Here is a 17,959-nt window from a genome sequence, read left to right as displayed (position 1 = left end):
ATTGCCTGTGTAGCACAGTGATTGGCTGAGCAAGCAGTTCCTGTATGTATGGAAAGTTACAGGAAGGAAGAAAAAGAACTGTAGAGGAAACAATGTGGGAGATTTATCAAAACCTGTTCAGAGGAAAAGTTGCTGAGTTGCCCATTGCAACCAATCTGATCGCTTCTTTCATTTTTTCAAAAGGCCTCTGAAAAACGAAAGAAGTGATCTGATTGGCTGCTATGGACAACTCAGCAACTTTTCCTCTGGAGAGTTTTTGATAAATCTCCCCCAATGTGCTTGTGAATACAGCAGGGGAGGGGGAGTGGGCTGGGTTAATACAACACTTTGTTTTTTTACACTGCAGCCCAAGTATCGTATGAAATGACCCTCTCTGCCTTGAAAATCCCTTTAACCCCTTAAGGACACATGACGTACTGGAACGTCATGTGTCCACTCCCGATCTATGACGCGGGGCCACGGCGTGGCCCCGCGTCATAGCGGGTCGGGCCCGGCCTCTAACAACGGCCGGGACCCGTGGCTAATAGCGCGCGGCATTGATCGCTGTGCCGCGCGCTATTAACCCTTTAGACGCGGCGTTCAAAGTTGAACGCCGCGTCTAAAGTGAAACCGAAAGCATGCCGGCTAGCTCAGTGGGCTGTTCGGGATAGCCGCGGTGAAATCGCGGCATCCCGAACAGCTGACAGGACAGCGGGAGGGCCCCTACCTGCCTCCTCGCTGTCCGATCGCCGAATGACTGCTCAGTGCCTGAGATCCAGGCATGAGCAGTCATGCGGCAGAATCATCGATCACTGGTTTCTTATGAGAAACCAGTGATCAATGTAAAAGATCAGTGTGTGCAGTGTTATAGGTCCCTATGGGACCTATAACACTGCAAAAAAAAAGTGCAAAAAAAAAGTGAATAAACATCATTTAACCCCTTCCCTATTAAAAGTTTGAATCACCCCCCTTTTCCCATAAAAGAAAAAACACAGTGTAAATAAAAATAAAAATAAACATAAATGGTATCGCCGCGTGCGGAAATGTCCGAATTATAAAAATATATCATTAATTAAACCGCACGGTCAATGGCGTGCGCGCAAAAAAATTCCAAAGTCCAAAATAGTGCATTTTTGGTCACTTTTTATATCATGAAAAAATGAATAAAAAGCGATCAATAAGTCCTATCAATGCAAAAATGGTACCGTTAAAAACTTCAGATCACGGCACAAAAAATGAGCCCTCATACCGCCCCATACACGGAAAAATAAAAAAGTTATAGGGGTCAGAAGATGACAATTTTAAACGTATTAATTTTCCTGCATGTAGTTATGATTTTTTCCAGAAGTCCGACAAAATCAAACCTATATAAGTAGGGTATCATTTTAATCATATGGACTTACAGAATACATATCAGGTGTCATTTTTACCGAAAAATGTACTACGTAGAAACGGAAGCCCCCAAAAGTTACAAAACAGCGTTTTTTTTAAAATTTTGTCGCACAATGATTTTTTTTCCCGCTTCACCATAGATTTTTGGGCAAAATGACTGATGTCATTACAAAGTAGAATTGGTGGCGCAAAAAATAAGCCATCATATGGATTTTTAGGTGTAAATTTGAAAGAGTTATGATTTTTTAAAGGCAAGGAGCAAAAAACGAAAATGCAAAAACGGAAAAACCTCCGGTCCTTAAGGGGTTAAAGGGGTACTCCACTGAAAAACATCTTATAAGATGTCTGATCGCGGGGGTCCCGTCTGCGATCTCGGGGCAGGAAGCGGTGACATCCGGAACATGGAAGCTTCCGCAATCTTGACGTCACACCACACCCCTCCATTCATGTCTATGGGATGGGGCATGACTGCAAGTACGTAGCTGTCATGCCTTCTACATAGACATGAATTGAGGGGGCGTGGCAGCTGTAGTCAATTACCAATCATCCGGCATGGAGCAGAGTTTGCTCCATGCACAGATGACTGGGGTGCCGCGCCAGAGATCATGGTGTCCCCAGCGATTGGACCTCCCCAATTAGACATCTTATCCCCTTTCCTTTGGATAGGGGATAAGATGTTTTTCGGCAGAGTACCCCTTTAAACTATTATTTTTGTGACTAATGTTAAGGAAAACTACAGTAAATGCAGCGAAACCCAAACCAAATCACTTGGTCATAGATTGCTTTAGTCTGCATAAATTAGTGGTACATTTAAAGTGCTTTGCTTGCTTGGTCCTAGGAGATTTGCCTCTGTCATCCTGGACTTTACTAGATATTTTAAAAACAGCACTAATTTATGTAGACTAAAGCATGCGATGGCGAAGCTGTCAGCTTGGGTTCGGCCACATGTTTTATAGTTTCATCTGACACTACTTCTGACCACAGTGACATCATACTTTGATAAATGCTTATAATTGTTAGGCCAGCTTAAAAGGAACAAGTTAAATAATGAAATTAGCATATTTCACATTATTTTCCATTTGTACAATAACAATTTAGCTTATGATTTCTTAAAAAAAAAAAAAAAAAAAATAACTATTGTGCCTTGTGTAATATCTACCATAAAAATTAAATACATATTAAAGATCACAATAAAGCATACTTTGTTTTGTAAAGAAAGGTCATCTGCTATACTGAAGGAAAGAAAATACCTGTTAAAGTTAGCAACAGACATTTAATTTAATGTTTGTTTTTTTAAATCTAAATAAGGCCAGAATTCAGTGTAATTTTTTACTATATCTTAGCTTTGTTGCTAGAAAGGTATATCAACAAATACAAAATGACATGATGTTAAAATGCTGACATTTACTTCAAGAACCAACCCATAATTCTTATACATATATGTGTCTAATATTCATATTATTATGAAATTTTTTCACTTAATTTCACTTTTACAGTGCTTTTATTATATGAGCATCTGCTAGTGTCCCTTCACTAATATCAGTATTTCCTTTTGTCTATTTTTTATTTTATTGAAATATTTGTCTCCTATTATGTTGCCATTCTGCTTGTTATCACATTTATCTGCTTTCCATTTCTGTCAAATCTACATCATTTTCTATGCACATTACAAATTGAGATAACCTTACAGTATGAGTCTACTTTTATGCTCTTACAGGTAGGGTCCTCTCCATTTTATTGTTTGCTGATTTTGATATTTTTTCTCATATTACTGGTTTACTGCTGATTGTAAATGGGCATGGAATATGTTGGTGTTATATAAAGACTATTATAAGCATACGTATATGCATATTTCATGAATGGTAATAATCTTTGAAAGACAATTATAAGAAAAACAAAGCCTAATCATAGTATACAGTAGCACAATATGCCTATGTGCCAAATTTTCCTATAATCTTATTGTAACATAACATCCTACCTAATACTACACCATCAAGCCAGCACACAATGGTTAATTTTGTTATTGGGGCTCTTGTGACAATGTTTCGACCTCCATACTTTATGTGCCCTAAATAGTGGGATGTAACAGAAGGCCCCAATTAGCTCCTGTCATACTGATGTGTATTATTTTTATATTTTTTTTTTATAAAATCCAGTAAAGTTATATTATATAACTTGCTGAATCACAGCACAAAGACATTATTCAAGTGCTTCAACAGATACATTTGCCACCTTTGGTAGCAAAAGTATCTTCCGAAAAATGTTCTCTTTTAAGTAGTTGTTAATAATTTTGCAAGTAGGTACTCAGTTTTTAGACACTTTTTTTTCTCAATGTATTATACAACACCATGGGGTAACTGGCATCAGCCTCATGGGGTTCTTTTGCCTTCCTCTGGATCAACACAGTAGGGTCTTAGGTTAAACTCAATGGACTATTGTCTTTTTTTCAACCTTTCAAACTATGTTACTATGTTACCACTATTACTGTTTGAGGCAATAATGATAGGACATGAGAGGTAAAGAAACGCCTATTAGATCTGGTTCAATTTGACATGAAATTGAAATCCCATACCATCAGCTGATTTATTTCTTTACATCTATTAAAAGGGTTGTGCGCTGCCCTGCAGTTCGGAGCTCCGCTCACAGCGTCCGGAAGTTCATTACTCCGAGCGCTGTGTGCGGGCATCAGTGTTCGCGGCCGCCAGGCGTGATGTCACGACCGGCCCCTCGCGACGTCTCACCCGCCACCCTCGTGACATCTCGCCCGCCCCCTCAACAAAAGTCTATGGGAAGGGGGCGTGACCGCTGTCATGCCCCTTCCCATAGACTTTGGTAGAGGGGGCGGGTGTGACGTCACAAGGGGGTGGGCAAGACGTCACGAGGGGGGGGCCGCGAACATGGAAGCCCGAACACAGCGTTCGGAGTAATGAACTTCCGGACGCTGTGAGCGGAGCTCCGAAAATTAGGGCAGCGCACAACCCCTTTAAGTTTAACCATTATAATCAAGAATGCTTGCAACTATATTAAGTCTGCATACAAAAATACAGGCTCCCAGGGAGTCAGCAATAGTGAAATTTACTTGTGAAGTCCTTTGAAAGTAGATGATTAGATTTTCTTGAGTTAAACAGCTATGATTCTATTAAGGTTTAATTGTAGATACATATTTTCCAAAAATAAATGGAGGTACAGAAGTTATTTATTCCCTGCATTAAAATGTATAAAATATACAGCAATGTTTTGTAGATAAACCTATATGCATCAGTAAATCCTTTTTATCACTAAACATTTCTGCTTAGCGTTTGTGCAGCCCAGACAGGAAGCAGCTGTGACCAATGCCATCACATTCTCATCTATCGTATGTCCTGAGATTTGACCACACATTCCACCCTTTTGCCACGGCTAGCAAAAGCTTCTGGTAAAAGAAAGATTATCTTTCTTTTATTAGTAATATCAGGGTGAGATTACGTTTTGTCTAGCGTTCTTTAGGATTGTTAAGTTACCACTGCTCCACCATTAAATCAATCATTCTGTTGATACTTAAGTCTGGTGAGTCAAAAATGTCAGTAGAGAAAATACTAGAACCAACAGGACTATTAGGACCAAAATTGGAAGTAGATCCTGATGTTAGTGCTTCTAGCCAGTCTGCTGGATCAAAAGCAGCACTAGATGAAGACGACGAAGATGATGCCGGAGACATATTGTTTTCTAGGTGATCTGGTGAAGATGGCATTTCGAGATGATCTTGAGAAAAGACAGTTGAAAGACTATCTTGACCAGAAAGGAAATCGTAATTCCCAGACACAGGAAATTCTAGGATGCCAGAATTGGGCATAATTGAGGGTGGCTGAGCATCAATGTAACACTGTTTCACGAAGTTACCATTTTGGGTTGCAGGTGATGTATTTTGATGATAATTGTCAGAATGTATATCTTCCATTGAGACTGTATCAACATGCATTAATTCATCTGCAAAATGAAAAAAGACAATGACTTACACATAACATAAGGGTTCAAAGTTTAAGGATGCAACAGCATGTATACATATATATTTAAAATGTTATTTCTTTTTACTTTATTTCTTTAAAAAATAATTAAAACCTATTAAGGTATGTTCACTTTTGATTTTAAGTTTCTGCATAGAAATTTTAACCTTACTGGGGTTTTTTTTGTACCAGAAGTTTCTATAACAACTACCTGCACCTTATCATAACAACCTTTCAGGAAGGGAAGTTTCTAATTAAAAATGTCTTTAATATCATCGTTTTTTCAATTTATAATAAATTATATTACCTTTTTACTACTTTGAATATCAATAATCAATTATTTTAGTTAACAAATAAGTAATAAAATAGTAGGAAATTATAATATAGTATTAAATCAGTATTTTAAACACAGTTTTTATTGCCATTACACCTTTGGTAACTACCTGTGTTTGGAAGTGTTGAGTACAAGGTTGAGAAAGCTTCAGTGGAAGTAAGCAGGGTGACAGGAGCCAAATGGATCAAACCAGGATAAAGGAAAGCCTGCCTGATGAAGCAGTCTGAGTCGGGAACGCATTGCATGCTGGTTCGTTAAAGTTTTCCATCGTATATTTATCCTGGTTTGATCGATTCGGTGTTTGTCACCCTGCTTACTTCCATTGAAGCTTTCTCTACTTCGTAGAGTAGAGTGTCTGCCTGGGCAGGAGGGCTGCAGCAGGATCCAATTGTTTCTACATGCTTTTCCATTGTTGTGGACGGTGTGTACAGCGAACGGGGGTGCAAACCTTTCCTTAGTGTTTATCCCATTTACTTGATTATATTTCACTATGGAGCGCTCCCTCCTCCCCCTTTGGATCTGTTGAAATCAGTTATGAACAACTTTAAGGAAATCTATCAGTCAAGGAGGTGTTGTGAGGTGTACCACGCCACTTGACCAGCCAGCCTCTGCTTTCTTGACTTTTGGTGGGACATAATAAGGAGATTTTATCAGCTTGGCAACCAGCTCCAAGAAAGGTACTTTTAATATCCTAACTCTATCTAATAGTGTCTGCAGCTCTGAGCAGCAAATAGACCTGACAGAGTATAGGTGTCATCTAGATTTTTTAATTTTTTATTTACTGATTAGAACAAGATACTGAGCATATTCTGTGATCTATATAGATGTCATTTGACAGGAAGGGAAATACTGAGCTCTGAGCTTTAATTTCAGTGAATAACTTCCTATCTACTGTATATACAGTACAGACCAAAAGTTTGGACACACCTTCTCATTCAGTCACTCATTTATTTTCATGACTATGAAAATTGTAGATTCACACTGAAGGCATCAAAACTATGAATTAACACATGTGGAATTATATACATAACAAAAAAGTGTGAAAATATGTCATACTCTAGGTTCTAGCCACCTTTTGCTTTGATTACTGCTTTGCACACTCTTGGCATTCTCTTGATGAACTTCAAGAGGTAGTCACCTGAAATGATCTTCCAACAGTCTTGAAGGAGTTCCCAGAGATGCTTAGCGCTTGTTGGCCCTTTTTGCCTTCACTCTGCGCTCCAGCTCACCCCAAACCATCTCGATTGGGTTCAGGTCCGGTGACGGTGGAGGCCAGGTCATCTGGCGCAGCACCCCATCACTCTCCTTCTTGGTCAAATAGCCCTTACACAGCCTGGAGGTGTGTTTGGGGTCATTGTCCTGTTGAAAAATAAATGATGGTCCATCTAAACGCAAACCGAATGGAATAGCATGCCGCTGCAAGATGCTGTGGTTGCCATGCTGGTTCAATATGCCTTCAATTTTGAATAAATCCCCAAAAGTGTCACCAGCAAAGCACCCCCACACCAGCACACCTCCTCCTCCACACCAGCACACCTGTGAAGTGAAAACCATTTCAGGTGACTACCCCTTCAATCTCAACAAGAGAATGCCAAGAGTGTGCATAGCAGTAAGCAAAGCAAAAGGTGGCTACTGTGGCTAAAGGTGAAGAACCTAGAATATGACATATTTTCTGTTTCACACTTTTTTTTGTTATGTATATAATTCTACATGTGTTAATTCCTAGTTTTAATGCCTTCAATGTGAATCTACAATTTTCATAGTCATGAAACTAAAGAAAACTCTGAATGAGAAGGTGTTTCCAAACTTTTGGTCTGTACTGTACTTGTGTCACCTTTCATTGTAAGGTTAAGGAGGAAACTGCTGCAAATTGATCAGTACAGAGAAAGGATTGTCATCTTAGTTTTTTAGAATGAAATCTGCAATATTTCAGGATTGTTTTTGAACATGAATAGTAAAATTGAAAATGACAATGAAAAACGAATTTGTAAACAATGGGGAGATTTCTGAAAACCTGTGTAGAGGAAAAGTTGACATGTTGCCCATACAACCAATCAGATCACATATTTCATAAAAAAAAAAGACCACTGAAAAATAAAAGAAATTATCTGATTGGTTGCTATGGGCACCTGGTCAACTTTTAGTTTGAACAAGTTTCGATAAATCTCCCCCATTTTGCTCAATAGAAAAACTTAATTTAAACAATAGATCATTTTCTGATGACAAATTTAGTTTTACGATCTTCCACCATTTTTGTAACCCTTTATTAGATCCGTTCTATGTTATCACTGTCTTTTTTTGTACATGAGGTCTCCAGGACTGAACACATTATTTCTGATGTGATCTCAAAACAGCTTTATGAGGTGGGGTCAGTTTTTTCCATTTAATATTACTTTGCTTAAAGAAGTTCATAGCAGATGATAAAGAAATGTGCTAAATGTTTTACAGATTATTACATACATTTCATACCTGTACGTAATAGTGGCTCATCTTCTAAGATGTCATCAATTGACTGAGAAATAGCCATCTACAAAGAAAGAAAAATATATCTGATATTTGCTTAATATCACTAAAATATTTATTTGATACAAAAATGCAGATTGTTCAATATACCTGTGCTTTCTGTATGGCCTCCTGAAGTTCCTCCTCAAAGGACCGAGGCTTCTGTACAGGACTTTCTGGACTTGCAGTGATCTGCATGGGAAGCTCAAAGTCCTGGCCAATTACTTCACATGTGGTAGGCTGCAAAGCATTGAAGGGTAATACATTAAAACATATTTGAGACAACCAGCCAAAATTGCATTAAAAAATGGTTTACTAGGGAGTGGTCTCCTGGTCAGTATGCATAATATCTTGGGGAGCTAAAAATCTTTCAGAGGGAGTTTGATCTGACTAAGTGGGTGGTCTTTTCGAAGAGGTAGTTTTTGGAGAATTTTTTACTTTATCTTAATAGTTTTAGTGGGACTTATTAAAACTACCGTATTTATCGGGGTATACCACGCACCGGCCTATAACACACCCCCTCATTTTACCAAAGATATTTGAGTAAAAAAAGTTTTTTACCCAAATATCCATGTTAAAATGAGGGTGCGTGTGTGCGCGTGTATACCCTGATACACCCCCAGGAAATTCAGGGGGAGAGAGGATGTCGCTGCCCGCTTCTCTCCCCCTGCCTTTCCTGGGGTCTAGAGCCCTGCTGCCGGCCCTTCTCTCCCCCTGGCTATCGGTGCCGCTGCCTGTTCTGTCCCCCTGACTATCGGTGCCGGCGCCCCATTGCCGGCGCCGATAGCCAGGGGAAGAGAAGCGGCGCCGACAGCCAGGGGGAGAGAAGGGGCAGCTACCCCATTGCCTCCCCCCATCCCCGGTTGCATAATTACCTGTTGCCGGGGTCGGGTCCGCACTGCTTCAGGCCTCCCGTGTGCGTCCCCTGCGTCGTTGCTATGCACTGCACGGCGCGGCGCACTGACGACCGGAGGCCTGAAGCAGCGTGGACCCGACCCCGGCAACAGGTAATTATGCAACCGAGGATGGGTGGAGGCAACAGGGCAGCGGCGCCGGCAATGGGTGTCGCTGCCCCTTCTCTCCCCCTGGCTGTTGGCGCCGCTTCTCTCCCTCTGGCTATCGGCGCCAGCAATGGGGCGCCGGCACCGATAGTCAGGGGGACAGAACGGGCAGCGGCGCCGATAGCCAGAGGGAGAGAAGGACCGGCAGCAGGGCTCTAGACCCCAGGGCAGGCAGGGGCAGAGAAGCCGGCAGCGCTTGCTGTCTCTGCACCTGCAAAGCCACTGCAGTTCATTGATTTAAAGCGCCCGCTTTAAATCATTGAACTGCAGCGGCTTATCGGCGTATAACACGCACATAGACTAAAAAGTGCATGTTATACGCCGATAAATACGGTATTAACTAGCTGGGTGCTGGTGCTTTAAAATTATTATACCTGCAGTGGTCTGCATTTGCAGCTAAAAGCCCTGGCTAACTACCAGACAAAAGGGCTTGTTTAATGCTGGGGCTTTAAAATTACTAGCTTGTGTTATTTAGAAATCCTTTTGAGGAATATTCTAATATATCTATGGCAAATCTGACATTGTCAGTGGTACACCAATCTGATATTCTGGCACATTCCACTATTGGCACATCACACCACAGAAGTTGGGACTCCTGTTTATCACTGGACACTCTGCCCTTGTGCTGTGCACTGCAATAGATTAACCCCTTAAGGACCAAGGACGTACCGGTACGTCCTTGGTCCTGCTCTTCTGATATAACGCGGGGTTACACAGTAACCCTGCGTCATATCACGGCGGGCCCGGCGTCATAGTGAAGCCGGGACCCGCCTCTAATAGCGCGCAGCGCCGATCACGGCGCCGCGCGCTATTAACCCTTTAGCCGCGCGCTCAGAGCTGAGCCGCGCGGCTAAAAGTGAAAGTGAAAGTTCCCGACTAGCTCAGTCGTGCTGTTCGGGATAGCCGCGGCTAATCGTGGCATCCCGAACAGCTGACAGGACAGCGGGAGGGCCCCTTCCTGTCTCCTCGCTGTCCGATCGCCGAATGACTGCTCAGTGCCTGAGATCCAGGCATGAGCAGTCATGCGGCAGAATCGTTGATCACTGGTTTCTTATGAGAAACCAGTGATCAACATAGAAGATCAGTGTGTGCAGTGTTATAGGTCCCTATGGGACCTATAACACTGCAAAAAAAAAAGAGAAAAAAAAAGTGAATAAAGATCATTTAACTCCTCCCCTATTAAAAGTTTGAATCACCCCCTTTTCCAATAAAAAACAAAAACACAGTGTAAATAAAAATAAACATATATGGTATCACCGCGTGCGGAAATGTCCGAATTATAAAAATATATCATTAATTAAACCGCTCGGTCAATGGCGTGCGCGCAAAAAAATTCCAAAGTCCAAAATAGTGCATTTTTGGTCACTTTTTATATCATTTAAAAATGAATAAAAAGTGATCAATAAGTCCTATCAATGCAAAAATGGTACCATTAAAAACTTCAGATCACGGCGCAAAAAATGAGCCCTCATTTTATAGGGGTCAGAAGATGACAATTTTAAATGTATGAATTTTCCTGCATGTAGTTATGATTTTTTCCAGAAGTCCGACAAAATTAAACCTATATAAGTAGGGTATCATTTTAATCGTATGGACCTACAGAATACATATCAGGTGTCATTTTTACCAAAAAATGTACTACGTAGAAACGGAAGCCCCCAAAAGTTACAAAACAGCTTTTTTTTTTTCAATTTTGTCGCACAATGATTTTTTTCCCGCTTCACCATAGATTTTTGGGCAAAATGACTGACGTCATTACAAAGTAGAATTGGTGGCGCAAAAAATAAGCCATCATATGGATTTTTATGTGTAAATTTGAAAGAGTTATGATTTTTTAATGGCAAGGAGCAAAAAACGAAAATGCAAAAACGGAAAAACCCCCGGTCCTTAAGGGGTTAAAAACTGGAATAGCAAATGTTTACAGTAAAATATTAAGTTGGAATTCAAGCACATACTTGTAGTGAAAAGGACGACTATATTAAAAGCCTGATCATGAAAATTTAGCATTTAACACCAATACAGTTTACACCACTAGTCTACCGAAAAATGTTCTGTACAGTGGGACAAAAAAGTATTTAGTCAGCCACCAATTGTGCAAGCTCTCACACTTAAAAAGATGAGATGCCTGTAATTTTCATCATAGGTATACCTCAACTATGAGAGACATAAGGAGAAAAAAATACATAAAATCACATTGTCTGATTTTTAAAGAATTAATTTGCTAATTATGGTGGACAATAAGTATTTGGCCAATAACAAAAGTCCATCTCACTATTTTGTTATATACCCTTTGTTGGCAATGACAGAGGTCAAATGGTTTCTTTAAGTCTTCACAAGGTTTTCACACACTGTTGCTGGTATTTTGGCCCAAACAATCTCCTCTAGAACAGTGATGTTTTGGGGCTATAGCTGGACAACACAGACTTTCATCTCCCTCCAAAGGTTTTCTATGGGGTTGAGATCTGGAGACTGGCTAGGCCACTCCAGGACCTTGAAATGCTTCTTACGAAGCCACTCCTTTGTTGCCTGTGCAGTGTGTTTGGGATCATTGTCATGCTGAAAGACCCAGCCACGTTTCAGCTTCAATGCCCTTGCTGATGGAAGGAGGTTTTCACTCAAAAATCTCACGATACATGGCCCCAATCATTCTTTCCTTTACACGGATCAATCGGCCTCGTCCCTTTCCTGAAAAACAGCTCCAAAGCATGATGTTTCCACCCCCATGCTTCACAGTAGTTATGGGGTTCTTTGGATGCAACTCAGCATTCTTTCTTCTCCAAACACAACAAGTTGAGTTTTTACCAAAAAGGTCTACTTTGATTTCATCTGACCATATGACAATCCTCCCAATCCTCTTCTGGAACCTTCCAAACGGGCCCAGTCATGTACTGGCTTAAGCAGGGGGACACATCTGGCACAGCATGATTTGAGTCCCTGGCGGCGTAGTGGGTTACTGATGGTAGCCTTTGTTACTTTGGTCTCAGCTGTCTGCAGGTCATTCACTAGGACCCCGTGTGGTTCTGGAATTTTTGCTCACCGTTCTTGTGATCATTTTGACACCACGGGGTGAGATCTTGCATTGAGCCCCAGATCGAGGGAGATTATTAGTGGTCTTGTATGTCTTCCATTTTCTGATAATTGTTCCCACAGTAGATTTCTTCACACCAAGCTGCTTGCCTATTGCAGATTCAGTCTTCCCAGCCTGGTGCAGGTCTACAGTTTTATTTCTTGTGTCCTTTAACAGCTCTTTGGTCTTGTCCATGTGGAGCTTGGAGTGTGACTGTTTGAGGTTGTGGACAGGTGTCTTTTATACTGATAACACGTTGAAACAGGTGCCATTAATACAGGTAACGAGTGGAGGACAGAGGAGACTCTTAAAGAAGTTACAGGTCTGTGAGAGCCAGAAATCTTGCTTGTTTGTAGGTGACCAAATACTTATTTTCCACCATAATTTGTAAATAAATTCTTGAAAAATGTTATGGACTTTTTTTTCTCATTATGTCTCTCATAGTTGAGGTATACCTATGATGAAAATTACAGGCCTCTCTCAAATTTTTAAGTAGGAGAACTTGCACAATTGGTGGCTAAGTACTTTTTTTGCCCCACTGCATGTATATGATCTTTTATTTTCTTTTGTGCTTACTATAATTTAATTTATATAACTATGTCATTTTTTCCTATATGAGCACAACTACTTACCATAAAGTTTTCATTAACTTTTGGGCTCATAAGTTGCTCCTGCACAGGTGGTGCTAATTCAGGCCGGTCACTATTCAGACTATATAGATATTGTGCATCTTCGGTTTGTGCTTTAGCACAAGAAACTGTCACAGATTCGTCTATTTCTGTTTTAATAGATATTCTGCTATTCAACTTGTCATTCTTTCTTCTGTTTTTTAATCGTTTGTGCATTTCTAATTCTACTCTAAGGTCTTCTGCTTGTTTTTGTTCTTGGAGTAATTTCCATGTCAGGTTTTCAATAACTTTCTGCTTTTCAATAAGAACTTGGTCATCATCAATCCCCTGAAATGTCATGTCTTTGTCTTGAATTGGTGTCTGTGTATCCGAACTCTCTTTAACATTACAAACTGTTTCAGATGTGTCATGAAGACCCTCAGCATAAGTTGGTGATGGGGAATTCCGAAATGTGCAAAGTGCAGTGGGAGTAGTCTCACATGTTGACTGATTTTGTAGTGAAGGCAGATCAATGACTGGAGTTAAAAAGCCGGCACTTTGAATAGGGGCTGGAATGGTCTTTGTACGAGGGATTTGGTATGGCCTAAGGCGTTCTAGTAAAGCTGGCTTTGTTCCTGACACTGGTAGACCTCTTTTGCGTAGATGTTGGCGTAATTCTGAAACCTAAGAAAATTAAAAATACAAACACATTTTAGGTAATATTCTGACTGTTTCAAATTCCTCCATATCACAGACTCATTTGCCCCTTCTTACACGAAGCTCCTTATTTCCCCAGTGTATAGATAGCTCTATTTTTTCCCATCATTGACAGGAAGCTCCTGATGCCCATATCACTCACAGACAGATCTGTATGCCTCATGACTCACAGACAGCTTCATATGCTTCCCATGTCTCACAGACAAGTCAATCTGCACCCATTTCTTACAGACTGCTCCTTATGCCAATGTGTGTCACAGGCTTCTCTGTATGTTTTCATGGCTCTCAAACTGCTCCATATTCCCCCATCTCATGCAGATGTGCTCCTTATGCCCCAAACTCACAGAAAGCTCCACTTTTCCCCATTCCATAAAACTGTGCCAAAAAGATTTATTCTTATGCTGTTCTTCCTGATTTGCTTAAAATGTTACTGTCATTAAAAAACAACTTTTTTCATTTAATACTTCCTTAAAAACTAAGCATTTTCCTACTATAATTTCTTAAAAATGTTTTGCTAAGGATGTGAATTTTATCTTTATCTCTGTCTCTGTTAAATTTTCCAAACAAATTCTGGTATCCAAGACTTTTTGTTCCTAACAACAAGAATTTTTTTTAACTGGGGGTGTGCTTGTCTACTGACAAGCAATACAAGGTACTAAATTATTATTTATATTAAAAAATATTTCTTTTTGGTCATTTTATGAACTTATTTCTTCTGTATTTGCACCATATAAGTTGGCTACTTTAGGGTTATAAAAAGCATGCACTTTGGGCACAAAGTTTTAGTTTTACAAATGTGAAAATGATTATTTTAGTGCATAAAATGCACTTTAGGCACAAAGCCTTGCAAATGTAAAAATGTTTGCAGACCTCATGGCAGGGGAAAGGGAGGGGGGAGGAAAGAAGCACATTTGTCATAGTCCTTAAGAAATGCCCTTCAGGCTTCAAGAGAAATGCAAGCAGAGTGAGCAAAGTAATACATAGATCAAATGGTATTTTACATTAAAAAAACATGCATATTATTATGCATAAAGATCTTAGATTTGTAAGCTTAGATTAATTGCTGATGGTTTGTTTTCTGTTTCCTCCCTGCACCAATAATAGAGATGCATGCAGGGAGGAGAGAGGGCAGTAGCTACTGCTGCACAATTCTCTCTATGATCAGGTACATAACTTCATTAGTGATTTGCCTCTTCATTAAGGGTTCCAGTTAAGCAGATTTGATCCATTCACTGTCTGCATATGGCACTAGCACTACTACTAGAGTGCATGGATTAAAGGTCCACATTTCTTCTGATGGGTCCAGATCTATTGGACCACCCTTGTCTGCATAGACACCCCTGTGTAAACTTTGGACTAGATTTAGAATTATACCCTTTTTGCACAATACTAGACAAATGGCTGCTTAGTGAGGAAGGGGTTAGCAGCACATTTCTAAAGTGTTTTACACACTTTTGCATTAGTACATTGGTAAAGCTGCTCCATTGTGTTTATACTTACTGTGAGATCATCCAAATTTGATGGCAACATCTCTGGTTTCAGAGGAGAGTTTGTCTGTGAATTGGGCATTGGCGTCATGGCTGTGCCAGAAGCAGATGAGAGATTTATGGTTGGTGCCCCAGGTTGTGTGGTTCCTGTAAAGCTTATCACCTGATCTGCAGAAATACTAAAATACATTGGTAAATTAATTTAATTGTAGTGTATGTAAATGGGCATTCTGACTCCTTATTTAAGTTATTAAATACCTTGTTGTCAGAGGGTGAACGGCTTGAACACAAAACGTTTGGTTTTGTTGTTGGTTGAGTATCTGCAGCTGGAGGAAAATCTGTTGCTGTTGTAGCAAACGAGAATACGCTGCATCCATTGCAACTGGAGACCTGTCTGCCTTCTGGTCTGGTGGAATGTATTGATGGTACTTAAGTTTCTTTACCTTGGGTTTAGAATCTTTGGGCTTTTTTTGCCTTTGGCTCTTTCCCATGTCAGACGACTTAGCCGGAACCTTAATGAACCAAAACAAAGTAGTCTGTACAGTGCAATGCAAGAATGTAATTATTTTATAAAACATGAATTAGCTAACCAAGTTGGAAAGAAACTGTTAGGGTATTAACACTTCAAAATCTGATGGAGAGAAGCTTAGTGTTACGCCTAGCGCTCCGGGTCCCCGCTCCTCCCCGGAGCGCTCACGGCGTCTTTCTCCCTGCAGCGCCCCGGTCAGTCCCGCTGACCGGGAGCGCTGCACTGTTCTGGCCGTTGGGGATGCGATTCGCACAGCGGGACGCGCCCGCTCGCGAATCGCATCCCAGGTCACTTACCCGTCCCGGTCCCCTGCTGTCATGTGCTGGCGCGCGCGGCTCCGCTCTCTAGGGCGCGCGCGCGCCAGCTCTCTGAGACTTAAAGGGCCAGTGCACCAATGATTGGTGCCTGGCCCAATTAGCTTAATTGGCTCCCACCTGCTCCCTGCCTTTATCTAGTCTCCTCCCTTGCACTCCCTTGCCGGATCTTGTTGCCTTAGTGCCAGTGAAAGCGTTTAGTGTGTCCAAAGCCTGTGTACCTGAACTTCTGCTACCCATCCTGACTACGAACCTTGCCGCCTGCCCCCGACCTTCTGCTACGTCTGACCTTGCTTCTGCCTACTCCCTTGTACCGCGCCTATCTTCAGCAGTCAGAGAGGTTGAGCCGTTGCTAGTGGATACGACCTGGTCACTACCGCCGCAGCAAGACCATCCCGCTTTGCGGCGGGCTCTGGTGAAAACCAGTAGTGGCTTAGAACCGGTCCACTAGCACGGTCCACGCCAATCCCTCTCTGGCACAGAGGATCCACTACCTGGAAGCCGAATCGTGACAGTAGATCCGGCCATGGATCCCGCTGAGGTGCCGCTGCCAAGTCTCGCTGATCTTCCCACGGTGGTCGCTCAGCAATCGCAGCAGATTGCCCAACAAGGACAGCAGCTGTCGCAGTTGACCGCCATGTTACAGCAAATTCTGCCTCTGCTACAGCAGCAACCATCTCCTCCGCCAGCTCCTGCACCTCCTCCGCAGCGAGTGGCCGCTCCTAACCTCCGCTTGTCCCTGCCGGACAAATTTGATGGGGACTCCAGACTCTGCCGTGGATTTTTGTCTCAGTGTTCCCTGCATATGGAGATGTTGTCGGACTTGTTTCCTACAGAACGGTCTAAGGTGGCGTTCGTAGTAAGTCTTCTTTCAGGAAAGGCCTTGTCTTGGGCCACACCGCTCTGGGACCGCAATGATCCTGCCACAACCACAGTCCAGTCCTTCTTTGCTGAAGTCCGAAGTGTCTTTGAGGAACCTGCCCGAGCCTCTTCTGCTGAGACTGCCTTGCTGAACCTGGTCCAGGGTAATTCTTCCGTTGGCGAGTACGCCATACAATTCCGTACTTTTGCTTCTGAACTATCCTGGAATAATGAGGCTCTCTGCGCGACCTTTAAAAAAGGCCTATCCAGTCGCATCAAGGATGTGCTGGCCGCACGAGAGATTCCTGCCAACCTCCAAGAACTCATCCATTTGACTACCCGCATTGACATGCGTTTTTCTGAGCGACACCAAGAGCTCCGCCAGGAAAAAGACTTAGATCTCTGGGCACCTCTCCCACAGCATCCTTTGCAGTCTTCGCCTGGGCCTCCCGCCGAGGAGGCCATGCAAGTGGATCGGTCTCGCCTGACCCAGGAAGAGAGGAATCGCCGTAGAGAAGAAAATCTCTGTCTGTACTGTGCCAGTACTGAGCATTTCTTGGTGGATTGCCCTATCCGTCCTCCACGCCTGGGAAACGCACGCTCGCACCCAGCTCACGTGGGTGTGGCATCTTTTAAGTCTTCTTCTCCACGTCTCACGGTGCCCGTGCGGATTTCCCCTACAGCCAACTCCTCCATCTCAGCCGTGGCCTGCTTGGACTCTGGTGCCTCCGGGAATTTTATGTTGGAGTCCTTTGTTAATAGATTCAGCATCCCGGTGACCCGTCTCGTCAAACCGCTCTACATTTCCGCGGTCAACGGAGCCAGATTGGACTGCACCGTGCGTTACCGCACAGAACCCCTCCTGATGTCTATCGGACCCCACCACGAAAGGATTGAGTTCTTCATTCTCCCCAACTGTACCTCTGAGGTCCTCCTCGGTCTGCCTTGGCTCCGGCTTCATTCCCCCACCATTGATTGGACCACCGGGGAGATCAGGAACTGGGACTCTGCCTGCCACAGGAAGTGCCTCTCCCCCCCTCCCAGTCCCATCAGGCAAGCCTCTGTGCCTCCCCATGGCCCCCGTCCTGGTGTCACACTGCCCCGTGCCAGGCCTCGCCCTCTGCC

The 17,959-nt window shown here is 42.4% G+C and overlaps 1 protein-coding gene across 1 annotated transcript in view; it reads right to left on the bottom strand.

Moving 5' to 3' along the window:
• Positions 1–4,867: 4,867 nt before the first annotated feature.
• The window catches only part of LOC130293205 (myocardin-like), a 45,775-nt gene continuing 32,683 nt past the window's right edge, over positions 4,868–17,959 (bottom strand). The window contains exons 9-15 of the mRNA XM_056541707.1: positions 15,389–15,642; positions 15,144–15,309; positions 12,951–13,610; positions 9,543–9,551; positions 8,302–8,430; positions 8,158–8,215; positions 4,868–5,337 (exon numbers count right to left, since the gene is read on the bottom strand). Of these exons, the coding sequence (XP_056397682.1) occupies positions 4,868–5,337; positions 8,158–8,215; positions 8,302–8,430; positions 9,543–9,551; positions 12,951–13,610; positions 15,144–15,309; positions 15,389–15,642 (1,746 nt within the window). The remainder of the gene's footprint in view (positions 5,338–8,157; positions 8,216–8,301; positions 8,431–9,542; positions 9,552–12,950; positions 13,611–15,143; positions 15,310–15,388; positions 15,643–17,959) is intronic.

This window comes from Hyla sarda, chromosome 10, assembly GCF_029499605.1.
Source record: "Hyla sarda isolate aHylSar1 chromosome 10, aHylSar1.hap1, whole genome shotgun sequence".
NCBI lineage: Eukaryota > Metazoa > Chordata > Amphibia > Anura > Hylidae > Hyla > Hyla sarda.
The sequence above is the reverse complement of the archived record's forward strand: the minus strand, read 5'-3'. Positions and strand labels throughout refer to the sequence as shown.